At 48.7% G+C, this 23459-nt stretch overlaps 1 protein-coding gene across 1 annotated transcript; it reads right to left on the bottom strand.

Annotated features, from left to right (window-relative positions):
* Positions 1-6345: 6345 nt before the first annotated feature.
* On the bottom strand, positions 6346-22526 carry pipox (pipecolic acid oxidase). Its single transcript, XM_076167885.1, has 8 exons — positions 22366-22526; positions 20349-20497; positions 16901-17114; positions 15007-15189; positions 13113-13265; positions 11889-12038; positions 9956-10031; positions 6346-6569 (listed from the first exon to the last, which is right to left on the bottom strand). The coding sequence occupies exons 1-8, from the start codon at positions 22474-22476 to the stop codon at positions 6439-6441; spliced, it is 1167 nt and encodes a 388-aa protein (XP_076024000.1). The 5' UTR covers positions 22477-22526; the 3' UTR covers positions 6346-6438.
* Positions 22527-23459: the final 933 nt, after the last annotated feature.

Genomic DNA, 23459 nt, shown 5'->3' with positions numbered 1-23459 from the left:
TGTAGTGATATGAGGGTCAACACTCACTTTGTTTACATGCAAACTGTTCATTTATCTGTGCAGCAAATAAGGGAGAGTGTGAGTAAGATGTTTAAAGTACATGGATGGAATTCTGCCATCTCCAGGTGTGTGTGTGTGTGTGGTGACATCATGATCCTGATGCCTGTCACTGTTTACATGAAGTTCACCTGTCAAACAACCTGCAGAGACCTGAAGCTGCTTAACTATAGAAACAAATCAATCCTGTGTGTGTGTGTGTGTGTGTGTGTGTGTGTGTGTGTGTGTGTGTGTGTGTGTGTGTGTGTGTGTGTGTGTGTGTGTGTGTGTGTGTGTGTGTGTGTGTGTGTGTGTGTGTGTGTGTGTGTCTCCTTGAAGGACATCGGGGGGAGAAGTGAGATGCAATCTGCCTCTGCTGATCAATATTCAATCTTATATTTTGATATCTGAGGGATGAGCTCTGCAGTTTGTCCTTCACTTCACTGTGGGACACAAACACACATCAGTGTGTGAGCTCATGAAATATAAGTCACCAGGAACATGGTAGAATAAATACAAGTAAGGGCTTTAACTCACAGCTGCACCTCTCCAGATGTTCCATGTGGTCAAAGGTTCCATCCCTCTGTTCCTCTCAGCTGTCAGGTGAAGGTGAGAACTTCTCTGAGTCTCTCACCAAGGAGCTGATGCCTGTGTTGGCCCTCAGCCCTCAGCTCTCAGCTCTCTCCTTCTCGGAGCCCATCTTCATTTCCATCTCTGAGAGGGGAGCTGGACCTGAGGCAGCGTCCGCCTGTTTTGCCCTCTGAGAGGAAGTGGGACAGATGTTGGAGAAGACGTATGTGAGCTTCATCACACTGCTTCCTGTTTGGTGTAGAGACAACAGAGAGCCTGGATCTCCTCTGCTCTCCTCAGGGAGACGCTGACTGAAGACATGAAACCATTTACACACAAGGTCCCTCGCTATTTTCTCAAGTTTTCCAAAAAAACATCTCATTTCCCTGTGGACTTCAGAAGAATGAACCAACCACACACACACACACACACACACACACACACACACACACACACACACACACACACACGCTCAGGCTGTAAGTGGCCTTGTGCTAAGTGATCGATGTCACGTGCCAATGATTCATTCTAGACATTAAATATTAAAGGAGCAGATGCAGAGCCTCTATTAAAATAGATCTGGCCTTCATCAGAGTGCAGAGGCCTCTGGCTCAGGCAGATCTTTACATACGTGTGGATTACTGCATGAAATCACAACCTGGTGATGTTGAGAAGAAGAGATCTGGATCTGTCCTCTTTGTTTCATATTCAGCTGGAGGACATTGGGACGTCGTTTCCCCTTTAGGGCTCAGAGATGTTCTGTTCTGTTCTGTGCAGCAGGAAGTCAGGAAGTGAGAGTGAGGTGAGACTGTGTGTGTGTGGGGCGGGGGGGACATGGGGGGGTACTAACCGTCCTTCCCCTTCACTGGACCGACTCACCACTCTCCAGCAGAAACAGAAAACCCCCGTCACCATGGATACTGATGCCAGCATCAGACAGCTGCTGTGATTTTATTATAATAATGTTAGAATCCTTTGTTCTCTGAAAATGGAACGATCAACAAACACCAAGACCCAAACCCAGATGGGACCGGCACACAACCTTCATCTATCCATGTTACTGTAGATTCAACTTCATATCCTGTAACGTTTACCTGAGCTCACCTCTGTCAGCCAATCAGCACTCAGCTGTTTTAGTTTATATTCTGTGTTTAACAGAGGAATAGATCACTGTGGATGTTTGTTTTCCATTCATTCCTTCTCCATCACCTCTTCTCCTCTCAGGGTCACAGGCTGAAGGCTGAAGCGTCTCTCAGGGGTCACAGGGAAAGAGACCATGGAGACGGGTGAATCCTGGATAGGTCGCCATGGAGACGGGTGAATCCTGGATAGGTCGCCAGCCCAGGGAGCAATTTAGAGTTTCTGCTTCACCGTAGCTGCATGTCTTTGTTTGTTTGAGTCTCTCTCTCTCTCTCTCTCTCTCTCTCTCTCTCTCTCTCTGCAGTTTGGAAACAGAATCTTTTCTTTTCCTCTTTTTCTGTGTGTTTTTGTTCCAGAGGCGACATTGAAGCAGCAATTTTCTAAAACTCTTGAGTGTTAATAACTTCTGTCTGACCTTTTAAAGCTCATTCCCTTAAACATCCTTCATCCTTTTCTGTTTGTATTACTTTAAAAATCAATCCTAAATGGTTCCGACCCCACAAACACAAACAGGCCGTGGATCTCAGATTACTGTCTGCAACCTTTGTGCCTTCTAAATCAAAACTACTTGAAGCCGTTCAGTATGCATGAGCTGAAAGAGGGAGCTGCTCTCAGCCGCTCGCTCGCACGGCGGTGCTGCCAGGGAAGGAGGGCGGAGGAGATGATGGAAGGAGGGAGCAACTTCTCCCCAGAGACAGAGTGACAAGACGCTGCTGCAAAAACATGCAATGTCTCCCCTGTTTGCTCCTGCTGCCTCCCCTCAGAGCTCATTACCCTTCCTGCTCCTGTCTTCTCCCTCAGGCTGCTGGGCTGACAGGCCATCTTGTTTTTTGGCTGAGTCCGTATCACCGCCTCTGACCCGGTGTCAGGCAGACAGCAGAGCTCTCCTGTGAGCTGTCACTCGCTCTGCAGGGGGCGCTGATACTTTTTCTATAAGAATAAGAGGACGGCTGCTCACCGCCCAGCAGGGCCGCTGCTGTGAGGGGGGGGGGGGGCAGAGCTGCACAGGGGCCCCAGATAGAACAGAACAGGCTGTTTGAATAGTTTTACTGTTTCATCAAATAGTAATAGTATGTAACGTGTACATGTATGGACTTAGTTCTTTACTCGTGTTGACTGCCTGTGATTGATGTCTTCTTGCTTCACTGCTTACTTACGAAGCAGAGTGAGCAGATCTGTCTTTAGTTTGACTGAGTGATGTTTGTGGCCTGTTGGCTCTGAGGTTCAGAGCTCTGCTCCGTCCCACAGAGGTGCAGGTCAGCCGAGACGCTCCAGCGTACATCAGCATGGAGGAGTGGGTGCTGGACGGGTGTCGAGGCTCTGAGGCTGTGAGGCTCTGAGGCTCTGAGGCTGTGAGGCTCTGAGGCTGTGAGGCGCTGAGGCGCTGAGGCTCTGAGGCTGTGAGGCTGTGAGGCTGTGACGCTCTGAGGCTCTGAGGCTGTGAGGCTGTGAGGCTCTGAGGCTCTGAGGCTCTGAGGCTGTAAGGCTCTGAGGCTGTGAGGCTCTGAGGCTCTGAGGCTGTGAGGCTGTGAGGCTGTGACGCTCTGAGGCTCTGAGGCTGTGAGGCTGTGAGGCTCTGAGGCTCTGAGGCTGTGAGGCTGTGAGGCTGTGAGGCTCTGAGGCTGTGAGGCTGTGAGGCTGTGAGGCTGTGAGGCTGTGACGCTCTGAGGCTCTGAGGCTGTGAGGCTGTGAGGCTCTGAGGCTCTGAGGCTGTAAGGCTCTGAGGCTCTGAGGCTCTGAGGCTCTGAGGCTGTGTGGGAGTGAAGGCTGGGAGCTGCTGACCTCACACCTCCACACCAGAGGTCAAAGTTATTCATATCTGTGTGTACATTTACATCTCTGCCTTCTATGCAGTAAACACAACACCAGCACAATGTACACACTATGTTTTCACTCATGAGGAGCAAGGAGGCCTCTTTTACAAATGATTATAATATCAGAGATGAGAAAGGGAGGGTGAACACAAAAAGAACCCCCACAAAGTATTCAGTCACCAAACCACAGAGCTCAACAGGATTCAGCACCAGAACGTCTGCAGCTCAAAGCTCACAGGAGCGAGTTAGCATCATGTAACCATAGTCACAGTGCAGGTCTGCACACGTATGACCCATGTGTGTGAAGCTTTACACACATGACAGCTGACTGGCTGATAGGACCAGGATGTTCTGGAGCTTTCCTGTGCTGTGGTGTGAAATGAAGGAGACACTCTGACCGGAGAGCTGAGGCAGAGTGTGAGGACCTGTGTGTGTGTGTGTGTGTGTGTGTGTGTGTGTGTGTGTGTGTGTGGGGTGTAAAGATTAGTGATGGCTCAGGAAGCGGCCATATTTGCTGGACAGACACTGGAGGATTCTGGGAGAGCAGCAGAAGAAGAAGAAGCCGAGCCTCTATGACCTGAGGCATCAGGGGAGACCAACCAAAGGCTCAAAGCACTCGCCTTACATATGTAAATGTTCCTCCTGGTCTCTCCTCTCTCTGGTTCTGTTTGACTCTGCTGCTCCTCTCTCTTACTCCTCTGTGATGTTCTCTTTGCAGCTGCAGCACCTTTCTCTCTCTCTCTCTCTCTCTCTCTCTCTCTCTCTCTCCTCTTCTTCACACACTGCACTTTCCCTCACTAAGGAGAGCTGCAGGTCAAACTGAACTCTTTACTCTGGAGGCACAGAAAGGATAAGAAAGAGAAGAAGCAGCAACTTAGAGGTCGTGACCTGCTTAGAGGGTCAGAGGATCCAGCTGAGAGCCATGATGTCATCACTGAGGGACTTTAGTCTGAAGTGTAACAATGTTTGTATCATGACTTTGGTTAGAGAGGAACACTTCATGGATCCTTAGTTATATTTGTCTTCAGATTATAAAGTATTATTTAGTATCATTGAGACTTTCTGATGTGTAAACATGAGGTGAAGCTGCTGTGTCCAGATGTCCTCACTCTGACCTTCATCCTCTTCCTCTGGGTGTTTTGTGTTCTGTTTGCTGTTGGATAATCACACATGTAAACATGTTAACCCCGTGTATCTCGTCCTCCCTGGTGCTCCATCAATTAGTAGATCAATAGATCAGCTTGTTGTTTGATCAGTCTGGAGCCGATCATCACCCACAGCCTCCTCTCCTCTCCTCTCCTCTCCTCTCCCCTCCTCCCCTCCTCTCAGTCTGGTTGTTTTCACAGAGCTCTCACCTCCAGTCAGTCCAGACTCGTACTGTCAGGACCTTTTAAACTTAATTTGAGATGAATCCATAGAATTCTTTGTACCATGATCCTGCATCATCGTGTTCTGGATCCAAATCCATCATTGTGTTAAACCTGACACGCCTGCTCAATCAGCCTCAGATACAAGTAGGTGCTATAAGATATCTGATAGATCAAACTCTATTGATTTGGATCAATATGTGGATCAGCCCCCCCCCCCCCATGCTTACATTCAGATTTGGGTCTTTGTCCAGGCGAAAGGCCAAGCGGTCCACAGGTGATCATCAGCCTGAGCTGCAGCTGCTGCCACGGCAACAAACACAAAAACATGTCTGACAGCTGAGATATGAACTCTGGTCCGGAGCAGAGAGGTCTTTGTGTTTGTGCGCTGAGATGATGCAGAACGTTTCAGAGGTGTTTCTCTTTCCTTTAGTTAATGATCATCGTTGGCTGAATATAACATTTGCATATTTAATATACTTGTAATTCCTCTCATTTGCATAATGGCCCTTTGCTATCCATCTGAAGTCACTTAGAGTCGGGGGAGCTAACGGCTCACTGATCTCCACTGTTTCACTGCATAATTTTCCCATTTCCTCTGATGGCCTTGGCTGGCGCGCTTTGTAACGGGACGTCTGATTAGTGATTAAAATGTTGAACAGTACAGAGGGAAATGGATCCAGGCACCGGGCCACCGCTGAAGTCTGAGCGTGCAGCTGGCAGCGCCGCCGCCGCCGCCGCTAACGGCTCAGCGGCTGATGTCTTTTTAACTGTGGAGCTTGTTGGCAAAATGGCCGACGCCGGGAAGGCGACAATGGGAGACGCAGCGAGGCGGGAAATCATACAAGCCAGTCAGATTATAGGTTTGCTTTATTACCGTTTGTTACAAATGGCTGAGTTGACGACAGCGTGATGATGTGGAGTCTAGTTGTGTTGATGTTGGATGATTCTGCTCAGACATGAGAAGGTTCACTTCTCTGAGCCGCTCTCTCTCTCTCTCTCTCTCTGCTCCTCCTCTCATCAGAACCTGTGCATTTCCTTTTCCTATATTGTTGTGGTGAAGCTCTGGGGATGACATCACTGTGAACCGTGCACAAACCAAACAAAACAATGAATAGAAAGCAGCACTTGATATGCCAGCGATGTCGCTCCATGGGCCGCTCTGTGCTGCTCTGGTGACAGGAATCATCCAGATAGCTTTCACACATGTTCAACCGCTGATAAGGACGCCTCACACACACACACACACACACACACACAGAGGCAGTGTGTGGAGTTACACACATGTTAATACTTCATCCCTCTCTAATGGATTCTTTCTTTTTGAGCACTCAGATCACCAAACTGGTCTCTGTGGCCTAAGAGCTTTCCTCTCTCTGTCCTCAGTCTGAACAACCTGAGCCACAAACAAACACAAGCAGGAAGCGTCTGGATTTATTGGTCGCAGCCTTCAATTTCCTTCTTCAGCTCCTTTGATGTTCCATTAATGTTTCATCCGCAGCCCGGAGCTTTTACAAGGACGACTTAGACTTAGCCTGGAAGCGTGTGATCCTGAAAGGTGAGAGGTCGTAGGAGGGCAGGTCTCCCTGGCTGAGCTCACACAGCAGCTTTCCCACCAACGGGCCAAACTTGAAGCCGTGACCTGCAGAAGAAAAGTCATTACAGTCAGCAGCAGCATCTAACCTGTCAGCTGAGTCTGAGTCATAATGGCCCTGCACCTTCTGATCATCATCCTGTAAGAAGCTGAGCTGTCCTGCTTCTTTGTCTGACTCACACATTGTGTCTGATTGAACCTCATATGAGTGAAATAGAAGAGGAGCAGAGGCATCAGTGAACATCTGGAGACAGAGAGCTGAATGAAGGCAGCTTGGTCCTGTTGTTGTTGTTGTTTGTGTCATGGCTGAATGAGAGAGAGTGTGTGTGTGTGTGTGTGTGTGTGTGTGTGTGTGTGTGTGCTTGTTGCTGAGGCCAGAGAGGCAGATGTTGAGCGTCACGCTGGACGCAGGCCTGCAGCACAAAGGTCTCAGCTCCTGTGGATCCGGCCGGCCTTTGAAGTGTAAAAGCTCTGACGGTTTGTGTCCACGTGTGTTTTCATCTCATCACAGAATGGAAAAACCTCAATAGACCGGCCCGGCTCACAGGGGGACACTGTAACCATGGTAACCCCAGTACTCGCTTTAAAGCGCTTGTGTTGGCCTTTGATGACAAATGTGTGTAGTGAAGGAGGAAGGCAGCGTTCTGAAGCTGAGGGAACTTCTCCTATACGCCACAGCCACTTCCTGTCTGATTAGAACACACAGATGTTTATCACACTTCCTTCATGAGCATGGATCAATGCTGTGAACTCAAAGAGCGTGCAGACGATTCCTCTGTTCTGCAGATATGAGTGATGTCATGATGTTGACACACTTCAGTCAGCTGACTTACAGCTGCATCTCTGGCTCCAGATGTTTGCTGAGGGCTCCTCTGGTGACCTTCAGGTTCTCTCATGAGTTCTCTGCTTCCTCCTTCACAGTTGAACCTCACATTAAAACCCTGTTCAGCTCAGGAACACACTTGGGTTCCCCGCCTGTCAGTCTGCTGCCCTGCTGGAGTCTCGGCCTGTCGTCTCTGCCTGACGTCTCTGTGTCCTCTGGGGTTCCATCGTCTTTATGTGAGGACGGGAACATTTCCTTTGAATATGTGGTCCTTAAAGGATCCCAGTGTTTCAGCTGAAGTCCAGTCCTGTCTGTCCTCCACTGGGGAGAACTCCACAAAGTTCTCTGTTTATTCAGGCTTTATATTTCCTGTTAGTCTCTGTGGCTGCAGACTGCAGTTAAGTTATGACTGAATGTCTGAAGGCAAAGTGCCTTTAATACACTCACACTAAATACAAACACAGAGAAGCTCAGAGTGTTGCTGAGCTCCTTAAAGCTTTAAACACAAACACAGATCAAACTAACTTCACCTCTGAGTGCCGGCTCTTATTTCTTTATGTTAGACATCGGCCTTCCTGTTAAATGTAATGTTACCTTTGTGGCCCTAAACAGCTCTGTGTGTGTGTGTGTGTGTGTGTGAGTGTGTGTGTGTGTGTGTGTGTGTGTGTGAGTGTGTGTGTGTGTGAGTGTGTGTGTGTGTGTGTGTGTGTGTGTGTGTGTGTGTGTGTGTGTGTGTGAGTGTGTGTGAGTGTGTGTGTGTGTGAGTGTGTGTGTGTGTGTGTGTGTGAGTGTGTGTGAGTGTGTGTGTGTGTGTGTGTGTGAGAGCCCAGCAGGAGGTTGACCTCTGTGACCCAGCAGAGTAATAAAGGATCTTGTTATCCGGCCCGCTCGCTCCTCTGCATGCAGGATATTAATTACAGATCTAATTAGGTGAAGGACGCGGCTGCAGAGATGGAAAAGTGCCAGGAGACACTGAAGGTAACACAGAGAGAGAGAGAGAGGCGGTGGTGCCTTCAGGGGCCAGGTTAATGACAGAATAACATGAATGTGAGCGTCTCACCTTTCACACTGGACAATAACATCTCATTAAAGTTAAGACAGCAGCTCAAACCTCCTGATGTCCCTGAATGCATCATGCAGTCTTCTCTCAGGTCTCTCAGGTTCTTGTGGATCCCTGTCCTGTACTGATGAAGACCCTGTCCTGTACTGATGAAGACCCTGTCCTGCTATCTGCATTAATATCTTTAGTCCTGTTTACACCTGTACTCTGTTGTTGCTGTGCCTCTCTGTGTGTCTCTATCTTCTCTATCTTTCTTTCTTTCTCTATCACTCTCTTTCTGGAATGAAAAGAATGACACAAACACACACACACACACACACACACACACACACACACACCAATCGTGAGCTCTTTGTCTGAATCCCTCCAGAGCTTTCTTCCTGTTCATCTGGAGCATAGTGCCGTGTGTGTGTGTGTGTGTGTGTGTGTGTGTCTGTGTGTGTGTCACAGCTCATCTGCTCTCCTCCGGTGTCCGAGCTGCCAGACTCTGAACTTTCTGCTCTTTGTCTTGTGACATTTTCATTTACTGGTCCTTTCTGAAGACACACACACACACACACACACACACACACACACACACACACACACACACACACACACACACACACACACACACACGTCTGTGTTGTTGTTTACTTGTTTGGTCATTATCTTTATCAGATCAGTCAGCGGTGAAGGCGGCTCAGAGAGACGACACCAGTCTGTGGTGACTTCAAGGTCATGAAAGGTCAGCAGGTTGAACTTCAAACATGGAGCGTTACAAAGTCAAGCTTCCTGTTTGGAGCCGACATCATTGACACAGATGTGAGTGCAGACCTGTGTGTGTGTGTAGCTGTGGAGGTCACACACACACACACACACACACAGATCCACAGAAGAATCAGGAGGTCAGACAGGATCTTCTTTTCTGCTTTATACTTTGTCTTTATAACCAAAGTCAAAATGTCCCCTCATCTTCATCTTCCTCTGAATGTGTCTCCTCTTCACTCAGCTCAGTCATTCATGAGTCTGCTGACCTTCTCTTTAATCCTCAGCTTCTTTTATCTGAGCCTGAACTTTGTTATCTTCTTATTTAACTCTGCAGCAAAGAAATGGAGACAAATGTTTCTGTGATCAAAGGAGGAGAGGAGAGGCACACGGATCAGGGCGCACTTCCTGTTGTCGCCATGAGGGGTAAAGAACCAGGATGCATTCAGAGAACCTGAGTCTATAGCATCTAAATGAACTACCACACACTGTAGCACATCATATAAGGGGCCAGCTCCTGAGTCAAAGGAGAGGATCAACCTGAAGACCTGCAGCTGTGAAGACTCCCGATGTGATCTTTACGCCACGACAGGCAGAGCCGACCTTTGACCTTTGTGTGTGCAGCCTGGTCAGTGGGGCCTAGCTTGCTGTGTGAGTTTGTGTTGTTGCTGTGCCTCTCTGTGCGTCTCTCTCTCTCTCTGCATGATGGACGTGTGTGTGTGTGTGTGTGTGTGTGGGGGGGGGGACCCAGCTGGAGGTAAAGCTGACCTTTATCCTTACACACAGATTTAGTTTTGTTTGTACCTGAGAATCCTGCTCCGATCACGATATTGCTGTGGTCGGGGTGGCGGTCCAGAACAAAGTGACGGTCTGGAGTGACCTGCAGGAGAAGAACCAGGAAGATGTGAGACACCAGGATGAAGCTGAGAGGATACAGAGCAGAACAGAGCTGCGGTTGACCTTCAGTCTTTATAGACTTTATAGAGTTCAGCCTTTAGACGCTGATTCGGTCTGAACTCATTGTGAGTCGTTCAAATACGTCTAAAGTGCTCAGCAGAGATCTTGGAGTTTCTGAAGGTCTCAGTGCTCCTCTTCCTCCTCCTCCACTACATAGGGACATGCTTTGTGAAGGGAGCAGAGCAGATTGTCCTTGAATCCATTTGACAAAGACACACACACACACACACACACACACTCTCTCCTTTGTAGCCATGTGGCCTTTGAGTGAGTGAATCCCATTGTTGTCCTCACACTGAGTGAAAGGCTGGAGATAGAATGTGTTAAATAAAGGCGCTTGTCTAATTCCGTCCTCTTCTGAGACTCACAGATGTTTGAACAAACACTGGTGGTTGAGTGAGGAGGAGCCGTGACGTTTGGATTCAGTGGCATTGGACAAGGACACACAAATGATGTTTCCTGGAGCTTCAGTGTGTGATGTGATAAAAGCTGCTCGCTGTGCTGCCAGAGGGCAGAATGACAACACACACACACACACACACACACACACACACACACACCTGTGAATGCTTGGAGCCATAAGGTGAGCTGCTGTGAAGTCAGTTTATCTTCCTCAGATGATGATGAGCCTTCATGTTGCCTCACACAGGTCATGTTGGAGTCCAGGGCTGTGTTTGTTTGTTTGTTTGTTTGTGTGTTTGTTTGTTTGTGTGGTTGTTTGTTTGTGTGTTTGTTTGCGTGGTTGTTTGGTTGAGTTCAGGTTTGGATCAAACAGTCGACACTATACTGACTGATTCTTCTCTTTTCAGAAGCTGAACCAGGCTCAGACTGAAGCTGAGACCCGGGGGAGGGCAGGAATCAAACAGGCTCGTCTCCTTGACAACATGCCTGCACTTTCATGCCAGCGTGCCGCCTCAGAGTCTGGAACTGTGTGTGTGTGTGCAATGTTGGTCCCGGAGGGCAGCTCATAGAAAGGGTTCAACCTCTGGAGAACATGAACAGCCTGAGTCATGGGTTCATCTTCTGGGGACCAACATGAGGACACGTGTTGGTGTTCTCATGTTGACATGTGAGGAGAACATGTAGGGACCAAACTCTCAGGGATCATCCTCAGGGGAACACTAACATCTACACATGTGAAGGGATTTGTGTTTATAAGATCTGAAGGACAGGTGACTGCACACACACACACACACACACACACACACACACACACACACACACACACACACACATAGAATAGATGTAAATAAATGTTTGTGTGATCCTGATAAGATGAATTTAATCTGATTCACATCTAAAAGAACAAACCAAACACAAATAACACCCACTTGATTGATATTTTCTGGAATTCAAATAAGAATGAGACTAAAAATGTTTATTTCCTCCTGAGACCCAGACATTTATTTTGTATGTATTTTTAAATCTTCCTGTCTCTTTGGGACCTAATAATTATCAAACACAACAAAGGGTCAAATGTATCGACACAGTGAAGAGTAAAGAGTTCATTTCTGTCTGCTATCTGCTAAATGTCCCGACATGAGGACGACAGGTTAAAGGTCGGGGAGAAACAAAGGAGACGTCCTCATATGAGGACGTCTCCTTTGTTTCTCCCGACCTTTAACCTGTCAGGATCATTTTCTGTTTGTGCAGATCTCCATATTTGGCCTGATGAGCCCGTGTGTTGTGTGTTGTGTGTTGTGTGTTGTGTGTTTGGACAGCAGCCACTCAGCTGCGTGAGGGAGGCTCAACCTGAGGTGCCACAGACGCCGGTACTGACCGTGTACATGCAGCTCTCCACCACCGCCGGCTCGGGGATCAGGCCCGGGAAACAGCGAGTGATGTAGCGGCGGACCGTGTCGATGTCGGACCTGTCTGTCTGTCTGTCCCTGTTGTCCGGGTCTGTCTCACTGCCCGTGTGGTAGCAAACCTGGACGCACAGAAGACAGACGCTGCTCAGAACTTCCTGTTGTGATCGTAGCTGACACAGACACATCCAGATGTTTATGATGCTGGGAGTCACTATGTTGGAGTTTAAACAGGAGGCGTTTGGAAACATTTTCATTTAAAGGGCGACATCGTGACTTTGAGACATCTGTAGAGGTGATGAGGAGAAGAGGAAGATGAGAGACTTTGATGAGCCTCTGCAGTCAGATCTGAGACACACACACACACACACACACACACACACACACACGCACACACAGAGAGAGGACTTTGAGATAAAAGGAGCTTTTTCAGTTCCTGTTAAGAATCAGAAAACATTCAGACAAATCTCCACTTTCTAACTCAAAGTCTCCTCTGCTTCCTCCTCCTCTCCCTCACTCCAGGCTCTGAGTCAGACGGTCTGAATATTGGACCTTCAGTCAGACCGGTGAACGTTTCATACAGAATAAATTCAAAGTGACATCACCATCTGTCCTTCCCTGCATGTGTTCTCCTGTTAGACTGTGAGCTCCTGCTGGCTGCCACTACACAACAACACAACCACACAACACAACCAACACGACCACACAACAACACAACAACACAACCACACAACACAATCACACAACCACACAACAACACAACCACATAACACAACCAACACAACAACACAACCACATAACACAACAACAAAACCACACAACCACATAACACAACAACAAAACCACACAACCACATAACACAACCAACACAACAACACAACCACATAACACAACCATCACAACAACACAATACAACCACACAACAACACAACCACACAACACAACCACATAACACAACCAACACAACAACACAACCACATAACACAACCAACACAACCACACAACACAACCACACAACACAACCACACAACAACACAACAACACAACAACACAACCACACAACCACACAACACAACCAATACGACAGTGAGACAGCAGAGACGGTGTTTCAATGAAGTCTGGATTTATAAAGTCTGTGTTGAGTCCAGATCTGTCCCTGTGTGTGTGTGTGTGTGTAGGATCAGACTGTCACACACCTTCATCAGGCCCGGGTACTCGTTGGACGGGAGGCCGTAGACGTGCTCCACAGAGTCTTTGCTGGACAGCTGGATGAAGCAGGGGAAGCGTCCGCTCACGTCATACGATCCAGGGACCTTCTCCTTCCAGTAGCACACGTTGATCCTCAACACCTACAGTGAGGGAGGCAAAGGACAAGTGGAGAGTTCAGAGACATGACAGGGCAGCTAGGCTAAGTTTGTGGAGTTTTAATGCCCTTAAGGAGAAACACAGGCCATAGGAGTGGACCCATAGTCTATAGAAGCCTTATAGAACCACAGAACACTATACGATGTGGAGAAACCCCTCAAAGTTACTCTACATGAAGTTATCAACTTAGGTAGGTGCTGTGAATGTGTGTGGGTTTGACATGGAACCTCAGGTGGACATGATGTGACGTCCTGGCAAAGTGAAAGTCCTCAAATCTACAAACAAACAACCCCAGTGAGCGAGTTTGGATGTAATTTCCCCCCAGATGATTCCATCTTCACGAACCCTTTTAAGTCTAAACTCCCTTTAGTGGACATTAAAGCGACTCGGCTCATTACACGTAACAAGACAAACACGCTGGGATGAACTACATGCTGAGATTGTTTTCATTGTTGAGCTTTACAATTAATGGAGCCAGAAATCAGGAGCTGCAGGAGAGGAAACAGGAAGCACTTAACGACTCCACAGAGGGAGAGGAGGCTCAGGGAGGATCGGTTCATCATCAGGGGAGAAGGGGTTCTGCTGATTGAATCACTCATATATAACTGACCTTCCTCTGGGGCTCACACAGATCCTCTCCTCACCTCTCCTCTCCTCTCCTCTCTCCTAGCTCCTTGTTAAGTGTGAACTCCTCTGATGTGATGATGTCATGCAGATTCATCATTTGATATTTATTACAGATATGATCAATACTGCACTCTTTAACCCTCAGGATGATGAAGCTTCTCCCTCAGCTGTCAGGATCAATAGAGCCTGAACCTTCAAACACAAACATGGACACAGATCAGCTCCTCCTCCATTTATCTGTTTAATAGAAATGCAATTACAAAAGTGGCTCCTCTGTGCCGAGGTGAGAATGAGGATTTAATGAAATGTACACAGCGTCGTACAAATGACATCCAGGGGCGAGCGGCGGTAATAAGGACACATTGTTCAGGAGCTCTGTGTGTAATGAACTAACCGCTCGTGCGCTCATTTCCAGGGTCCATAAAGATTCAGACGGCGGCGCTCCAGCGAGCCAATGAGCTGGGAGCGTGCGTCTTTCTAGCCGCTCGCTCAGCCGTGGCGCCCCCCCCCCCCAGCCCCCCCGGCCTGCTGCGAGCCTGAATAATGCAATTCCAATACTAACTCCAATTCTCCACTCTTAACAGCTGTCTGCTTGTTTTCCCATCAGCTTCTCTTTTCAGGCTGGGAGACGCTGCTGCTCTGCTGACTCAGACCTGGAGCTGCATTCTGTTTAAATATAGAGAGGAGCTGCTGCTGCTCTGCTGCTGCTGCTGCCGCTCTGGTTCCTGCTTGATCTGCTCTCTGTTTGGGAATGATGCAACTGGGAGACTATCAAAATATAAAATATAGAATATAGAATCAGAAAGTAGTAGAGTTGACTCATCACTATGGAGCTACAGAGCTGTAGAGCTGTAGAGCTATAGAGCTATAGAGCTAGAGCAGATCTACACTGAGCTCACGTGACCTTGAGCAGTTCAGTGCTGTAGATCCTTTGATGCTTTTATCAAGTTTAGATTCATTTAGGAGGCAGGCAGTTTCCTCTTAAAAGTCCAGATCAGCTCATATTTGATGTAAACACATGGATCCTAATGTGGGGGTCCAGGATCATGAAGGTCTCTGATGTAGTAGCACATGTGGGCCAGCAGGGGGCCTTCCTACCTGCAGTGGGATGTGCAGGCCTGTGTGGGCCAGCAGGGTGTTGGTCCAGGGTCCAGCTGTGAGCACCAGGCTCTGGGCTCTGTAAACACCTGTGCAGGTGCAGACGGTCACCGTGGCTCCAGACTCGATGTCTGTGACCTTCTGTCCATCCTTTATTACTCCGCCCAACTTCTGGAACTGCCCCTGGAAGTTTAATAAAGGGAGAGGAGGAAAGACAATATCATCTCTGCTGAGGAAGAGGAGGAGGAGGAGGAGGAGGAGGAGGAGGAGGAGGAGGCGGGGCTTTGCTGCGTGCGGTGGGTCAGCGTGTCTGCACATTACAGAATTGCCAAATGTCCATTCATTCTGCAGCTGCATGTAATTGTAAATGGAAGTGTTTTAAATGCATCTTTATTTGGCAGCGATCCAATAGAAATGGGCGCCATAAAGTGACCTGAAGCTCCGCCTGGAGAAACCACAGCGGCGGAGCTTGATTTCTTTGCGTCCTCACATCTCTCATCCGTCTGCAGCTGCACAAAGAGAGAGAGGAAGATGAAGGCAGAGCTGACAGAGCAACAGGAGCGCCATGGAGACGGCACATTAAAGTGAACACACGTCACTGCAAACTCTCATTCATAACAAACTACCGCTCCAGACAAAGGCCTCAACAATCTGTGCAGTCAGATGAGAACTGCACCATGCTGGAATAACAGAGGCGTGCTCAGAGGGAGAGTGTGTGTGTGTGTGTGTGTGTGTGTTCTCCTCCACCGCCTCCTCCGAGCCCCACACAGGCAGGCCAGTGATGGGGATTTATGGCTCAGACTCCTTCCTGCTCCCAGCTATTATTAGGTTAAGAGAATGAAACAATGAGAAATGTTGGATTCTCCATATCTGAGTGTTCTCAGCCTCCTTCTCTTCTCTCCGCTCTGTTCAGGTTTGAGAAGGAATCTGTAAATGTTTAGCTTCTTTAGTCTTTCATTGCTTGGTGTGTTTGTGTTGTTCTGTGGACTTGAACCAGACGGACTCATGTTTAAGTTGTAAAATCACAGTGTGATGCTTTAAATCTATGCTTATGAGAGGAAATGACATCATATCTGAACATAATGACATCATTCAAGACTGCTGCTCTATTCTATAGGACTTAATGTCTTCCTTTCTAATGTTTGTGTTTTGACCTTTAAATGTTACTGTGGAAAAAAAACGCAATCTAATGTTAGATTCCATTTATATAAGATACAACTACAGTACAAACAAACTGCACAAGCCATTAACTTTACATGACCCATTATCCTCTGTGTGTGTGTGTGTGTGTGTGTGTGTGTGTGTGTGTGTGTGTGTGTGTGTGCGTGCGTGCGTGCGTGCGTGCGTGCGTGTGTGTGTGTGTGCGCGTGTGTGTGTGTGTGTGTGTGTGTGCGTGTGCTGACTGAACATCTTCCCTGGTCTTCTCCTCCACTTCTTCACTTTGTTGCTCGAGGAAATGACCCCCTGATAGCTCCACCCCCTTATAGCTCCGCCCCTGGTGGCTCCGGTCCCTGGTAGCTCCGCCCCCTGGTAGCTCCACCCCCTGAGCCTCTCTGCTTGTCCAGTCTGATCCTGATCCGTGACCTTAGCACCAGGACAGGTTTGTTTTTGGCTTCAGTCCCAGTTTGCTGCCACCCAGACTCCTCCCACACATGGAGCCTGCTGCCATATTATGATTGATCATTGAGCTATTGATTATCTGTGGTGGCTTTCCAGGCTGAGGAGCTTGTGTGTGTCAGCAGGGTGACGTTAGGTCAGCTGGACACGTGAGGGTCAGGACAGACTGAAGTTTATCTGCTGCTCTCATGCTTGGTTACTCTACAGGGCAGCTGCTGCTCTGCTCTGCTCTGCTCTGCTCTGCTCTGCTCTGGTGTGTGTGTCGGTTGCTCTGTACCTGCACAGCTCGGAGTGCTCTGTCAGCATAGAGCACTCCAGCGGTGGTGTCCACCAGCGCTCCGTCTCCAGGGGTCAGGTTGACGTGGGGGATGTGCTGGCTGAAGTCTTCAGGCGTCAGGATCACTGTGGGGACCTGGTTCCTCTGCAGAGTGTCCTTGGTCCTCTGGTAAGCCTGACTGTCCCTAGGTCCCAGCACCAGCATGCCTGTCTGTCTGCCAGGGGGACATCGACATACAGGAGAGTCATTACACAACACATTACTTCATCTCTCCATTATTCTTTCCAAACAGGAAGTCCTGCCCACTTCACACGGCGTGCTGAGGTGTCAGAGGAGGTCCGGTCTCCATCCCACAGACATGACCTCCACATTAGGTTTTTCTTTAAGATGGAGCATTTGTGGCAGCGTGTGGAGTCACAGCAGGCCTGCATGGAGCCTCAGTCTGCAGAGTGGAGCCTCACAGAGTCACGACACAGTCCAGGACACGTGTGTGGAAAAGACTCTACATGTCTCTCTACATGCTAACTTAAAGACTAATATGTTCACTGCCTCAGAGAGAAGTTCACCCTGAAATAAATGGATTGTAATGGATTTCTGCTACGATCACTTCCTGGTAAATGAGGAGCGAAGGCCCTAACTTACATAAACACTATAAACCAAGTCTGTGCAATTCCACAGAAATCTCCAGAATCACTGCTGCTTCAGTTTAACCTCTGAGTAGCTGCTTTGTGTCTCTGTGATTGATTACATGGAGACAAAGACAAACAGAGCTCCACATGTGAGTGTAGAGGTTTAAACTGCTTATACACGTGTCAGAGACATGTTTGGACCTCAGTGTCTGTCATGCTTGATCATATAAACGGCCTGTAGAGGTTTGGATGAAGCTGTTGGTTAATTGTTTTCCCTGCATGCAGCGGGGCGTCGGCAGCTCAGGGTCTCCATCACCAAGGTTTCACATCACCCTGCCCCCCCCTCCTCCCTTGGCACCTTGAATAAAGTATTAAACCTGACAAAGGACAGCAAAGAGCCGGAGTTATGGAGGCAGGCAGCCTGTGAGCTGCTGCAGGAGAGTAACCATGGTTTCATGTCACAGGGATGGAACTCCTCACCGAGTCTGAGTTATTAATACAGTTAAGATGGGATCATGACATGCAGACCAGATTAAGTCTCCTTTGTGTAATATCTCATGAAGAAGAAGAGTGGGGAAACATCAAAAGGCTGAAACAATGATTGATCACTCCTAGCTGATAGAGAGAAGGAGACTGATTGGCTGGAGAATGTGGAGGATTGAACATAAACACACTGTGGATTCTGCTCTGATCTAAATGAACTCAAGCCTCCTGCTGTGATGTGCTGAGGTGACTGAGGTCAACATGGGTGACAGAGTGTGTGAGGCACGTCAGAGGGTGTGATGAATCAAAGCTGTGAGTGCAGGCAGTGTGTGTGTGTCGTCAAATCACTTCCACAGGGTTGAACGTTGTGATGTGGTTTTATTTTCCACTTTTTGAGTGTTGGGACTGAAGCAGCAGTGAGAGTCTGAGCTGCTGCTCCCTCCTGACCCTGAGTCACTGAGGGGCGCTGATGCTTGAGCTCCTTCATGGTGCAGCAGCTCCATCTCCTCTGACAGAGAACATGGCTGCAGCTTCAGAGGTGCTGCACACTCACACAGCTGTATGAACTCCAGGGTGATGATGGAGGTCACAGTATGGAGCTGAGATCATCACACATCCTGCGTCTATCAAAGCCCCTCCTCTATCCAGTATGAAACAATAAGGGGGGTTTCTAAAGCTCCACTCCCTGGACTCTTCCTTCTCTATCTCTGTGGTCGACCACAGGATCGTCACACACGGAGCTGCCAGCCTCTTCTTCAGGGTGGACCTTCATCCTTTCAGACCAAATTCTGTTAGGTTTCTGAGAATCTTCCAGCATGAGTTGGATTTCAAAAAGCCCCATAAGCCCATGAAGAGCCAGACAGAGCGTGTGCAGGATGGATGTGAGCGCTCCAGTGCAGTGAGAGGGGAGCAGCGTCTGCAGTGCTAAGTTATAGAGGCGTACAGTGAGAGGTCATGAAACACAGGGTCTCACTCAGTAATCTGCCTGATAGATGGACCACTCGCCCTTTGGCAGCAGTGTTTTCCAAAGGCGCTAACATCTGTCAGCCGCCACCAGGCAGAGACAACGCCACGCAGCGGCTGCAGCCATTCATCACTGAGCTTTATGACTGTGTCTCCTGTGTGTGTGTGTGTGTGTGTGTGTGTGTGTGTGTCTGTGTGTGTGTGTGAGACAGAGGAAGGCAGGGTCATGTAGGATCATAAATATGACACCTCATCTACTCCAGCCTGTCACAGAGCATGATTGGTGGCAGGAGGTGAGTTGATGGTTGCGTGTGTGTAGGCACAGACTGCAGCTCTGCTCCCGCTCCTCGTGTCCATAGGCTAATCTGTCTAACAGCCAGAGAAACGACAGACGCACGAGGCACCGCCCCCAGAAATCCACTCTGGCCGCGCCTCAACATTTCTCATTGTGATGCAGACATTTTGTTTGCCGGCCCAAGGACACAGGTGGCCTTCAGAGCCGGAGCCATCCGTCATGAGCTGTGTGTGCAGACGGGGTCTCTCTGGAGCATTATGTGGGCGGGGCTCAGGAGCGTGAACTATTAGCCTCAGACATGCAGAATGAATCCATTTACAATTCAGCACCCTGTTAGTGACGTGAGGCGGCGGTGCTGAGGGAGGAGAGCCAGCAGGAAGCTTAGAGTGCTGCTTGAAGGTTGCTCAGGTTTGATGGCACTGTCATCTTTATAAACACAAAGTAGGATCAGAGGTTTACTGAGACGAAACAGCTCTGTGTGTGTGTGTGTGTGTGTGTGTGACTCACTCAGGCTGCAGGTAATGAGACAGTCAGGCCTTCATGACTCCAGCACACTGAGTTGTGTTGCTGCTCTTGTGCGTTTGCAGCACCTTGAATGTGACAGAGCTGTGTTGTGCCAAAGCTTTTGTCGTGTTCAGTTTAAAAGCTTTTCTCTCTGTGTGACACTGCTCACCTGTACAGTCTGACCCCTGACCCCGGCCTACCTCACCTGTACAGTCTGACCCCGGCCTCCCTCACCTGTACAGTCTGACCCCTGACCCCGGCCTCCCTCACCTGTACAGCCTGACCCCGGCCTCTCTCACCTGTACAGCCTGACCCCGGCCTCTCTCACCTGTACAGTCTGACCCCGGCCTCTCTCACCTGTACAGTCTGACCCCTGACCCCGGCCTCCCTCACCTGTACAGTCTGACCCCGGCCTCCCTCACCTGTACAGTCTGACCCCGGCCTCTCTCACCTGTACAGTCTGACCCCTGACCCCGGCCTCCCTCACCTGTACAGTCTGACCCCGGCCTCTCTCACCTGTACAGCCTGACCCCGGCCTCCCTCACCTGTACAGTCTGACCCCGGCCTCTCTCACCTGTACAGCCTGACCCCGGCCTCCCTCTCCAGCTGAGCCCACAGCTGATAGCTCTCCTCCATCATCCGGGTGTAGAAGTCGTCCTCGTAGGCTTTGCGGATGATGCGTGTCTGTCCATGTGAGCTCCCTCGAGTGTGAGGCAGGACAAACTGCAGGGGACACACACACACACACACATCACAGCTGGGTTTTACTCAAGGACTTGGTACAAATGGAGGAATTTAGATTTTGGAATAGAAACAACAGACACATCATTACAGAAGAGAAACAGAGAAGAACAGAAGCAGAAGATGAAACTTTGGCCAAAAGAGCGAGCAGACTGGCATCAGCACATCTCAGCAGTACACACACACTCTCACACACTCTCTCACACACACACACACACAGCTACACACACACACACACACACACACACATGATTGTGCCAAACACACCCACACACTCAGAGCAGACGCCTTGGACAGTTTGGGCTTCAGGCTGAGGGATCTGCAGGCCTTTATCAGGGGAGTTCACAGAATACAGACAGAACAAGATAAAGAAGAGAGCTGCTGTGTTTACATGCAGCTGGAACAACAAGAGACATCAAACCCATGACCTCGTGTTATAATGTGGACAGAAGAGACATTCCATAAAGTCCCCACATCCATAAGGTTACACAGAGAATAACACTGAGAACAACACAACACACGGACACACACAGGGAGACGGAGCCAAGAGGAGGCAGCAGCACACGGGCCAGATGTGCCACATCAGCACACACACCAGGCAGCAGAGAGGCAGAGAGGAGTCACAGCTCAGGAAGGACACCAGGCAGACTTTATGAGTCTACGTGTCGGGGAAGTGGAACAATGTCTACCAGAATGGAATGTTCTGTTGGCACAGATCATTATGTCATAAACATATACAGGCAACAGATACACATCTGGAAGGGTTTATGTTTCACAAGAACTGCTGCACTGGTTTTGTAAGTGTAAGTTGAAAGGTCACAGGCACACACACACACACACACACACACACACACACACACACACTACAGCCTCCATACTAACCATCTTTATGATGCCTGTTATGTTCAGGTGTTCACTTTATGACACTATACTGTCACTGTGGTGTTTAAGAGACTTTAATAGACACAAACTTTAAGATTAAAGCAACAAGGAGAAATGAAGAAATGCCACATTGGTAAAATAAGAAAGACTAAACTTTGGGTCCATTATGACATTTAATAAAGACTTCACATCTACAACCTAGAGCTACAACATTCAGGACAATGATTGTCTGTGGTATCATGGAGCATAGCTCAGTGGGTAGAGCTTCGAGTCCCTGCCGAGGTGCCCCTGAGCAAGGCACCTAACCCTCAATTGCTCCCCCCTCTGCGAAGGGTAATGTAATGTAAGTCGCTTTGGATAAAAGCGTCTGCCAAATGATCGTAATGTAATGTAATGCAGAGGTTTATTCCCTCTGAGCTCCTCTAATGAGTTTCCCGTCCCAGCATTAGAGCTTTCTCAGTCTCCATATTATTATTATTATTATCAGAGGAGAACCTGATTCACTCAGCGCGCTGAGCCTCGCGCGAGCCCAACGATGACCGAGCATACGTCACTCGAACCCCCGTGGGCCCGCGCGCCCAAGCGGATACGAAAAGCCGCGAGTCCGTTAGCTAACGGGACAGGAAACGTTCCTCCCGGGAATATGACGTCATCATCATAATAATAATGCTTTAGATTGATCCGAGATGTTTCTCCACTCTATCAAAATGGCACAACTTATATTTAAAATCCTGTAAATATATATTTGAAAATGACAAACGTATTGATTGAGATTGTTGCAAAATTCTCCAATTCTGATGAATAAAACTTTAATTCTTTAGAATGCAGAATAACAAAAATAACACAGACAAAATATTTTTGGATTATTAGACACTCTAGACCAGTGTGTGTGTGTGTGTGTGTGTGTGTGTGCGTGTGTGTGTGTGTGTGTGTGTTGGTGGTCGCAGTGGTTGTGGTTCTGCTCAGACCTGCTCCAGGAGAAGAGTCTTCCTCCCCCTCTTCGCCAGCTGGTACGCGGTGAAGGAGCCTTGCACTCCCGCTCCGATCACGATGCTCTCATACTGCTGCTCCTCCGCCATGTTGCCCTGGAGTGTTTACAGCTTTAACTGTCAATCAAAGTGTCCCAAACTTTCACGCGCAGGAGAACCCGGGGGGAACCATGGGGAGGAGCCTAACTATATGCAGCTATACGTCCCTGAGCTTAGCCTGTCAGGCTGTCATGGCCGTGTGCTGCGCTGACGGTGTTTACCGGGATAAAGTCTTATATCTAGGGAACATGTCTGTGTGTCCGGAGAAGAGGTGGAGGGGTCTGTCTGTCTGACTCGACAACGAGGTTGGAGCTGAGCCTGATGGGTCCCGAGAGATTAAACTCAGGAAATAATAAACCCCCTGTACGAACACCTTAATGCGCAGGCCCAGATAACGTACTGTGTGTGTGTGTGTGTGTGTGCGTGTGTCTGTCTGTGTGTGTGTGTGTGTTTATGTGTGTGTGCGTGTGTGTGTGTGTCTGTGTCTGTGTGTGTGTGTGTGTCTCTCTGGGGGGCAAAGTGGGTCACTAACAGCTGTTTATCTTCATAGGTTCACCTGCAGTTTGCTGAAGCTAACACAGGCTGCTTCATTATTCATCATAGCTGCATTAATGATTAATTATTGATACATTATACTTTATCAGTGTATATCTTATGTGATCCTTCTATATGTGTTTGAGTCTCATCATGTGTCCGTGTGTGTGTGTGTGTGTGTGTGTCATGTTTCCTCCTCCAGTTTAATCTGGCTGTTTCCACACACTCCGGCTTTCTATCAGAACAAAGTGCACCTGTGCCCGTTATATAACTGTGTGTGTGTGTGTGTGTGTGTGTGTGTGTGTGTGTGCGGTGTGTAGCCTACTCAGTCCAGAGGTCACGCCTCCACAGCCTCACTAACAACCTGCATGAAAACCCAACAGAGGGCCGAGAGCCCAGGAGCACAGAAGCTCCATGATAACATGAAGACATGCAGGAAAGAGAATCACACAGCATTCTATCAAAGCGCTCTGAGCTTTGATCCACAGTGAAAACACAAA

Source organism: Genypterus blacodes, unplaced genomic scaffold (assembly GCF_046128005.1).
Source record: "Genypterus blacodes isolate CSIRO-AG114 ecotype Tasmania unplaced genomic scaffold, CSIRO-AGI_Gbla_v1 ptg000180l_1, whole genome shotgun sequence".
NCBI classification, from domain to species: Eukaryota; Metazoa; Chordata; class Actinopteri; order Ophidiiformes; family Ophidiidae; genus Genypterus; species Genypterus blacodes.
This window is presented reverse-complemented; position numbering and strand designations above follow the sequence as displayed.

Coding starts and splice junctions, on each gene's coding strand:
- pipox (XM_076167885.1), bottom strand. CDS start 22,476: ATGGCGGAGGAGCAGCAGTATGAGAGCATCGTGATCGGAGCGGGAGTG. Junction 15,190..16,900: donor GAGCACTCCGAGCTGTGCAG/GTACAGAGCAAC, acceptor TTAAACTTCCAG/GGGCAGTTCCAGAAGTTGGG. Junction 10,032..11,888: donor TGGAGAGCTGCATGTACACG/GTCAGTACCGGC, acceptor CTTCTCCTGCAG/GTCACTCCAGACCGTCACTT.